The sequence below is a fragment of the Chinchilla lanigera genome, unplaced genomic scaffold (genome assembly GCF_000276665.1).
Source record: "Chinchilla lanigera isolate Chin_1 unplaced genomic scaffold, ChiLan1.0 scaffold00003, whole genome shotgun sequence".
Classification (NCBI taxonomy): domain Eukaryota; kingdom Metazoa; phylum Chordata; class Mammalia; order Rodentia; family Chinchillidae; genus Chinchilla; species Chinchilla lanigera.
The window spans coordinates 39,527,272-39,537,236 of NW_004955404.1; the positions used below are offsets into that span (position 1 = coordinate 39,527,272).

Genomic DNA, 9,965 nt, shown 5'->3' on the forward strand with positions numbered 1-9,965 from the left:
ATATTTTAGTGATACAAATTATAACAAAGGGATTTGCTGTATTTTCAAGAAAAATAATCTAGTGTAAGGACTGAATTAGCAAGAGTATATATAAGTAGTTTGGAATCCTGACAAAGATTATAAACAGATATTGCACAATAGAGTCAAAACATAATTTAAAAACAAAATTAAGGAAACAGGGAATACACCCACACACGAATACACAAAGTTGCACACACAGTGCAACAGCCATCTCCTCACCCAACACATAAAATCTCAAGTCTATTACAAATCTAACACAGTGTTACATGTGATATGTTAAGGGTCAATAAGCACTTATTGAGTGAATTATGAATGAAAATTACTTATCACCTAAAGCAATTAGAATTATAATAAAAACTTCAAAGAAGAATTATAATTTAGTGTACACTTATTAGCAAAAATCCCTGATATTTTAGTGTTTCAATGTTGATGGATAATAATAATTTTCCATTACACTTTTAAAAGGTTATATTAAATATCAAAGAGTTTTAAAGAATGCTTTTCTTAAAGGACTAGAAATATTCAATGGCTTTAAAAATGGAAGAAATGAATTGGCAGCTAGTCAATACACAACAGACTGTATATGAACATTGAGAGGGCAGGAAGCACCATAGGTAACCAGCAGAAGGAAAGTTCCCTTTTTATAGTAAGGCATTAACAAATTAGAAGTTTTCCTTAACCTCCTATCAATTCATCACATTGACTATGGAGGAAAATTTGGATATATTGTTTCTCTCAAAGTTAAAATTTGTTAAGCATTTGTTTTGTTTTCATTACTCTTCTTCATATTTCAACTACTAGGAATTATATTTGGTCTAAAGCTTAGTATCATTTCCAAAAATAAAAACTTATCAAACAAAAGTCAATTATATTTTCCAAGGCATTTCAGACTACAAAGCACATGAGCAAATTAATATGTATATATCTTTTGATTTTGTTGTTGCTGTTTTTTATTTGAATTTTAATTCTTATTTGATCTATTTTTGAGGCCCCAGACAGACTCCTGTCATTTTCCACTTTTTGAGCAACTAAGTCCATATCCTTCCACTCCCTGTCTAGAGCTGTCACTACAGTGGGTCACTAAGCATCACCTTAATATGATGAGGGAAGGCTCTAAATAATTTGGGACAGCCTGTATGCCTTAGTGCTTGAGAAATTATTCAAAATATTCTATGCAAAAAGAGCCCTGACAACATCGCTAACCCCATCCTTCTATTTATATATCAATATGTCCAAAGGCTTCAACTACTTGGTACTTTGTTTCCAGCTCCAATCTTTTTTGGGGGCTTTGCAGGAGGCATCTCTAGTTCAAAAGCATCACAGAAAAAATAAATAAAATTTCCATCTTTCCTGTATCTAGGCATCACTGTATGCAGTGCCTGAGAATGGATCTCAAAGCTTCCCACAATTGCCTTTTTAAAAGATTTAACTAACAATCTGCAAAACTTCTACCAAAATCTTCCAAATTTATTTGTAAGAAGGAATCATGAGTCATATAATTCTCAAGAAGCAATTAATATTATTTACTGGAAAGACACCTATTTTGCACTTTAAAGGTTTTTCATAGGACATGTTGTAATTTGTCAGTTATCTTTAAGAAGAACTTCAAGGAAATGGAGGAAATGCTGTAACTTGGCATAAACCTGCTGTCGCCTGGTAAAGGGAAGAGCCCCCGCCCCCAGTCAGTTACCTGCTTCCTCTTCTTTCACAGTGCCCTCTTTTCCTTTCTGCTCTCTTCATTGCTCTAAAGATAATTGTTTCTCCGGATAGATGGCGGCTCCATAAGAATAGCATGGACATCTGTTTTGTTAACTGCTATATTCCTGGTGCCTGCCACATGGCAGCATACAGTGCATGTTCAGTAAATTTTTATAGAATACTTGTTCTTGGTTCTAGGAGAAAAAAAATATTGTACTCTATTTGTTAAAATTGTCGATGCATCCAGTTTAAGGTCCACGTGTACTCAAATACAAACAAATCGTTCTGGATTCTTGGTTTATATGTCTTAATTAACTATGATAGCTGTGTATATTGGATAAGGCTAATTTAAAAATAATCTTACATATTCTCTTTTAATGAATTCAATAAAACCCAAATCTACTGACATTTCTCGGTTAGCTAGTAATGCCCCCATTTTGGAGACATTAGCAAGAGAAGAAAAACTTAATGATGTCGAGAAAGGAAAGATTAGGGGTTGTTTTATAGGCTATGGGATATGTTACACATGAAATTGGTGATTATTTTATCTCCATTGATTTCGGAAAAGAGTGAATATATTTAACAGAAGTTATATAATTCATTTATTAACTGTCATAAAGTATTGCCAAACAAAGGAATTTGCTGTTGAGGAGCTTTTGGTGTTAGGCTTGTGAAATCAGCATCTTCTATTGTAATTACTTAAGGTCTGCCTTTAAGCGGGGGATATCTTTAATAATTCTCAGAACATTTTCAACCTCATAAAATTTTAATTAACAATTAGCATTGTTCATAGATCATAACTGTTGCTTTGCACTTGGAAGGAACCAGAAGAGTGATAAGCCATTGTCTTCTCCATCAATGAATTCTCAATATAGTTGGCGGAAAGAGAACAAAAGTAAAAGCTTGTAAATGTACAGAACATCCCCCAAAAGACAAAAATGGCATTAAGATAGTAACGATTGAAAAAGCTCTGGAAATTTGTTATTCCCCTGTTACAGGAAGATTGTGAAAATTTTCAAGGTGTTTGCACTGGTATATTTAGGCACAATTGTGGAGCCCTCCCTGTGGCATGTGGGACAGAAGCTGAACCTTGGAGGAATCCATAATTAGAAGAAAACACGCCAAGAAAAAAGCACCTTCTAAGTCTGTGATCCTAATGCACAGAGCGCAGATAGGTTTGAGCAAAATTTGTTAGCATTGTGGATACAGAGTTACTGAGTACACGGAAGCAAACCTAAGAGTGAGAAATGAGTTTGAACTTTTAAAATGCAGCCAGATGATAAAGGGCAAAAAAGACTCGTAGACAAATGTAAGTGAAATATCCAAGGAAGGAAGTAGTCATCAGAGATTTGCAAGAGAAATAGTTTAAAGTAATGAATGTGTGTTTAAACACAATAAAACTGTTTGCTTTTGAGGGGATGGGGGTACATGTCAGATGGAAAGGAATTTTAAGGTCATTGTCAAGAGCAATCTACTAGTTGTTAAAAAAAATGACTAAGTGTCTTTGAAACAGTACATTTTACCTGTATATTTTTAACATCCAGTGTCTATTCAGAGGCTGGCCATACTCTTTGCTGTCAGACATTCTCTATCTCAACTAGTACATTTTTCACATACAAGAAGTAATTTAATATTATTTAGACAAATAAATGTGAATATAAAACATCCACAGCTCCTGGACATTAAAAAGAGTCGTGCTAGCATGGCTTTGGTAAAGACTTACATGTCAGTTATTTTCCACTTATTTTGTTTGTTATCTAGGCAAACTTGCAGTACGGTTTCATCTGCATTGGTTTTCTGATGACTCTCTGCTTTCAAAAAGGCTTTATGCTTCAGCTATTCTTGCTTATCCACTTAACTTCATTCATAAAATCAATTCTTAATTTCCAAGCTATCACTTATCAGTTGACTATTTAATCAAAGGAGGAAAAAATAGAACAAAAAGACCCCAATTTATTCATTAACTCTTAAGCCATTGTTTTTTTCTGTAAAGGACTGATTTCCTCTTTTCACAGTCTGAATACTTTATTCCTGAAATCTTGGTTAAAATGCATGCTCTAGGTTGTCTGTGTGAAAAAAAAAAGATAAATTTTATGATGACATTTTCCCCTGAATATTAAACTCCATGTGACTCAATTTACAATTTAGCTTTAGTTATACACTTTAGAAACCTAGAAACAGCTGGGCTTGGTGGAGCACGGCTGTAATCTCAGCACTGGTGAGGCTGAGGCAGGAGGATAATTGTAAGTTCGAGATCTGCCTAGGCTACAAAGTCAGCTCAAGGCCAGCCTGAACTGCATAGTGAGAACTAGTCTCAAAAAAAAAAAAAAAAATCTAGAAACAAGCTAAGCCTATAGGAAACAGATAGTGTTGGGTGTTGGGAGGGGGTTCTTTAGTAACTTGTATCTCAGAATGTTGATGGCTGTCCAAGTGTGACTTCGGGATGATACTTTAGTTAAATACTCTTTAAAATAAATCTTTTAATTTTTAAAAGTTGTACAGTATTTTCATCCTCTTTCCTATATAAAAATTAAGAGCCTATGGAGAGAAAAACAATGTTATATCTAACCACCTACAGCAGTTATTTTTAATGATGCTGTATTTCAAGTAGTATGTTTGGTTTTTGTTTGGTGCAATTATGACATATACATGTTCTTCAACATTACACATAAATTTTTTGACTTCTCATACTTTCTCTTAATGTTAAGCTTTTTCCTGAGAGTTTTGAGAACATAAATCAGTAATAATTCATATGTCATGGAAGGACGGCTTAAAAATGGTTATATCTGTTTACATATTTGTGTCTTTTTGTCTGTCTGTGTTTCTAGAAACAAAAATGGAAGAAAGAAAAATAAACTTTTCTTCAAAATGATGAATGTGCTTGCTTTTGTGTTAATCTTGAAAGGATGGAGAATAATACCTCTAAATTGTTTAAAAATATAATGTCAGGGCAAAAAATGCAATCACCAATGAATGTAGTTTTTCTTGACAGGGATAATTTTAAGTAAAACTTCTGACCACTTCTTTTCTTTACTTTGTCTATCTCTTGTCCTTTACAGATGGGCCTCTGGGTCCCCGAGGATTAGCAGAAGCTACAGAGATGTGCACTCAGGAGTGCCTGGTTTTGGGTCACTCTGATAATTGCTGGATGCCTCCTGGCTTGGGCTCATACCAACACCCAAAGTCTCCTCTCTCAACCTTTGCAACCCAGAAAGAATGGGTCAAGAAAGACAAGCTTGTGAATGGGCACACCCTCACCAGAGCCTGGAAAGAAGACAGCAACAGGAACCAGTTCAATGACCGTAAGCAGTATGGCTCCAATGAAGGCCATTTCAACAATGGCAGCCACATTGCAGACATTCCTCTGGCAAATCTAAAGTCGTATAAGCAAGGAGGAGGTGTGATCGAGAGTCCTAAGGAGCACCAACTCTAAGATAAGGCTGTATGGGACCTAATAACTTTAATCTAAATAGACATGCTAATACCGTGTGTGTCAGAGCTTTATGCATTTAATAGATCTCTACAACTATGCCCCCTTTAGCAGGGATATCCATAACTTTGTGTTAGCACCATGGAAGATACAATGTTTTGCAACATAAGAGAGAAGATAGTTCTATTAGCCATGTGATTCTTATTTACTAGAATTGATTAAGCTCTCCAGAGATCTCTCCATTGTGCAAATTATTTTTATTATTGCATTTTATTTTGACCCTGGACTGCTGCTATGAACAATATAATATGCATTTGGAGAGTAAGAAAGTTCCATGGATTAGAGTGACTGACAAACATATCCAGTTAGAAAATTGTACTCTTTGTCATTGATTTATGCTGGGACCACTATACTTGACATTATACTTCAAACAAACTTTAAAAAGATAAGCATTAAACCTATTGTGCTGTTAACAACGTTAGTGGACACTTGTAAGTCAATCAGTGTTAAAATATTTGTAAATAGAAGCAAGTTATTATTAACAACTTTTGTGTACTTATAACGTTCACCTACAAATGTTGTAACATATTCTGTGTTTATGACTGCTTCTTTCCTTTTTTTCAATTTATCTCTTTGTTGTTATTTTTGTTGTTTCTTTTGGTGAGGTGTTTCTGCGTTAGTAATCTGTCTGGACACACATTGTTCAAAGGATCTTAAACACTTGTGTTTAGAAAAGGTTCTGAAATTTTGCTTTTGTATGATAGCTTACAATGTAGAAATTCTGTAAAAAACAATAAAGCTGAAAGAAAAATGGAAAACTTTATATAAAGCATAAAAAGACTTCTGCAAATGCTTGAAAATTAAAAACCTACATTTTGATATCCATATCTTCAATATAGACAAAAATCACTTAATTCCTACTATTAAGTGAGAAAATAATGGGAAAAATGTTATCCATCAAAAGTGATATTATATCCTACATTTGTCATTCATGCAAAACTAGTATATCTAAATCAGCATATATTGAAGAAAAACCACTATTCAAAAATAGTTTCAACTGGGCTAATGTGTGTCTGCAACTTTGTTGAAATGGCAGAGTTTGTGTTGATCCTCATATACAATACTGTTGTTGTAACACAAGTGTTATTAGACCATAGCCACAAAATATTTAATGTGTTGTGCCTTCATGATGTAACAGAACATTCTCCAGGTAGGGTAGTTGGGGGAAATAAAGGGATAAATCTCTAATTATTGCTGTTTAACTGTTTGTTATCATAGTTGGTCAATGCCTGGCAGGTACCAGCATTTTGTCACTTAGGTCAAACCAAGAGAGTGACAGTTAATGTTAATAAGATCTCAGTTGCACGTGCAAACAAATCCAAATTTGAACATTCTTAGGAGGTTTTTGTTAGGGCATGACAGATGATTTAAACAAATAAATAGCATGCAACAAAATGTGTTTATTGAAAGAAGTGAAAGTTATCTTAATGCCACGGTTCACCATCAGTTTAAAATTTAAAAAAAAAAATTAAAAAAAGGTTTGCTAATCTGATAGTTAATTTGTTCCTACCAAAAATGAAATTTCTTTGTAAATAGCAGTTCACATTTTTCCACAGTATAATGGAAAATAATGGGTAGGGGTGCATTGCTTATTGAAGTACACTTTTGTCGGTTTGTGAGGGGTGTTTGATGACTTTGACAGAATAAATATCTAAACAATTATCCTTGTTACTGCTTTGCCAGTTCTACGTTATTTACAGTTATTCAGCTCTTGCAATAAATGTTCTGAATTCCTGATTGTAGTGTGTTAATTCTTGGTCAAGCTCCAAAGTGATTATTTATACTGTAATTAATGGATAAATATATGCTGATAAAATAACTTTTATTCACAAATCAGAATTTGATGGGGTTTGAGATCTATATTCTGAAACTATGATTCTAAATTAAAAGTTAGATCCTTACAAAATCATTTTCTAGGAATTCATGAAAAAAGTTGAATCACAATCTAGTTAAAATTCATGTCAGTTTTGTCAAAATAAATCCCAAACCAGGAACCAGATAGGTTACACTGGTTGATGAGTAAGGTTTTCATTTTGATTCTTTATATTTTTAATGAGCTTTCATGGGGCATTTTCTCACTTACTTCATTGTTGGGCAAGGAAGAAGACTGTTCAGGTATTATGGTGTAAATCCTGAGACATATCCAAGTTTCTTTCATATTAAGGAAAAAGGAACAGGAACTGTCATAATAGGCACACATATCCCAAAATGCATGCCTTGTATGTATTTTCATCATGCATTAACTGATCAGTAGTAATACATGTTGGAATTTTAAGTGGAATAAGCAAATCTGACTCTTCTCCTTCAGTCTTTTGAGTAGTTGTGAATCAAGATGCATGAATCAGACACAAAGGAGGATGTATGTGTTTGGAACACTGGCTTGATATGACATCCTCATTGCAGCCCTGGATAAGCTGGACTATCAGGCTGAGATAACTACAGCTCCTGTCTCTTTTACCCATACCAAGATACAGAATGAATGAATACTAAAAAGGAGCCACTTTGAAAAAAAATAGAGTGTATTCCTATATAGCTTCTTCCTCCAATTAAAAAAAAATCAAATAATTCAGTCTACTGTGTCTCATAGTGAAAGAAACTAAGTTTTTTCTTTATATTTTTGCTTCCCATAAAAACAGTAATACTCTCTAACAGAAATACTCCAAACAGAAAGTTTGGAAAATAAACTCCTGTAGTCACCCTCACAAAATTTCTTCCAACAAATGCACAATCTAGTGTCAAAGCATTCAATCATATGCTTTGTAAAATTTTAAAAGTCATAAAATCATAATCCCAATTGAAAAATCTACTCATCAGATAAATAAAATAGTCTTATTTTTAAGTGTAATTCATGTTTCTCTATTGTACAAATATTTAATATTAAATATCACTAATTACTATGAAATAAAAGTCACTTGCATTGCCTAGGACAGTGAATGTAAATGAAATGCTTAAAAATTATGATTTTAGAATGATTGCTTAATATTATGCAATATTAACACTTTTCTAAGGCAGATATAGAAGAAAATTTATAAAGCAGCACATGATCTATTGAATAATCATTTATCTACATACTCCAAATTTTATATATACATGTAAATTGTATATAAACTATATATAAAATTATACATATAAACTATATGTTATATATATATAGTGGTCATTCATTAAGAGACAATTGAGTAGTCTTTTTGCTACACAGTTACCTTCAATAAACCTCATTCAGAATCCCATCTTTTGCTAGCTAAAGCTAGAAATGCAGCTGAGGCCCAGAGTGGTTCCAGTATTTACTAAACTGTTGGGTAGAAGCCAGGAATGGTTAATTATTATCAGTGACGACTTTTGGCAGTGAGAAATGAAAGGGATGCTTTGTTGATCTCAATTCTGGTGTGGATGCAAGCCTGTTACTTTGTATAAAGGCAAACCAAACTATGCAATGGAGGAGTGGGGTTGTGAGTCTAAAAGACTATAGAGAGCTATAAAGCTCTTCCAGTGTTCCTGAGTCACAGAGATCACGTAATAAATTCTCTACATATTGTTCTTCACAACTTTCTCAACTGCCAATGTAAATTTTAGTAGACATCAACAAGAATTTTCATTGTTCAAAAAGAACAAAAAATATCTTCCGTACTATAATATCTTTATAAGTATACATTACTATAATATGATAATCATATTATTTCAACCATATTCAGTTCCTGAAAGGTATAAACTAATGAGTATTCCAAAGATATCGATATTTTACTATCTTGATGCCATCATCATTTACTTTTAAATATTAAGTTAATGCTATTTAGGATCTCGACACATGCATTTCATTTTATACTGTTTAGAAGTCTTCAGTGTGTACCACACTGAAGACTTTTACTTTTGTTTTATTATTTCATATTGCTATTGAAGCTTTATAGTAAAATTTATCTTCTTCGGTAAAGTATTCAAATTTTCTTGCTTTTTAAATACCCTTTAATGTCCTAATTAGCACATATAAAACAATTATTATTAGACTTATTTGATGATACGTATTTAAGAACACACACTTGGAGCACAGTGCACCACAACGAGTATAGGCTATTTAAATTAAAATTCTTGAACTTATGTCCTTCCTAGTTCCTCTGCTCTAATGAGAGCTGTTTGCTTTGTTTATTTTTTATCTTTACATCTATCATAAGTTTTGTCATCACTGACATATCCTGAGAAATAATAACCAAAAACAATGAAACAATTTACCATAATCTCTAACACATTCAAGGTTTTCTGCTCTATATTGTTAGGTGATTCTAAGTAAAATTGCGTTATATGTTCTATTTAATGATATTATAGCTAATGTCATTCAACTGACTATTCACATAGCCTGTTTTAGTAGAACTTATTGTGTATAAGAAGTGTTTTTGCCTTATTTCAGGAAAAAATGAAATTATTTATATCACCAGTAAATGAATTCATTATCAAATTTATGCATATACAGGTATATTAGACTGTCAATATAACGGACAGTTTGATTGCTGGGAGCATCACAGCTCTAAAATTCCATGCACATAAATAAGTCTTTTTCTTCCTGGAACATTTACTTCTTCTGGTGTCCTTGAAGTCACAATAGCTTAGTCCCTCTTACCTCACTGTGCATTCCATCTCAGGTTTCATTGTCCATTTCTCCTTTTTGTATCACATCAGAATGTCTTTTCAGGTTGAAGACTTGATCCCAAGCCCTCTTTTTCTTCTGTATATTCTCTCAGAGGAGGGTTATCTAATATCACTTTAA

At 33.1% G+C, this 9,965-nt stretch overlaps 1 protein-coding gene across 5 annotated transcripts in view; it reads left to right on the forward strand.

The window, feature by feature from the left end:
* The window catches only part of Pcdh9 (protocadherin 9), an 867,732-nt gene extending 860,792 nt beyond the window's left edge, over positions 1–6,940 (forward strand). For 4 of the 5 annotated variants that reach the window (XM_005374195.2, XM_005374197.2, XM_005374196.2 and 1 more), the window contains one exon: positions 4,779–6,940. In XM_005374195.2, the coding sequence (XP_005374252.1) occupies positions 4,779–5,152 (374 nt within the window). In that variant the 3' untranslated portion in view covers positions 5,153–6,940. The remainder of the gene's footprint in view (positions 1–4,778) is intronic. The other variant, XM_005374199.2, reaches the window with a different exon arrangement.
* The last annotated feature ends 3,025 nt before the right edge of the window (positions 6,941–9,965 follow it).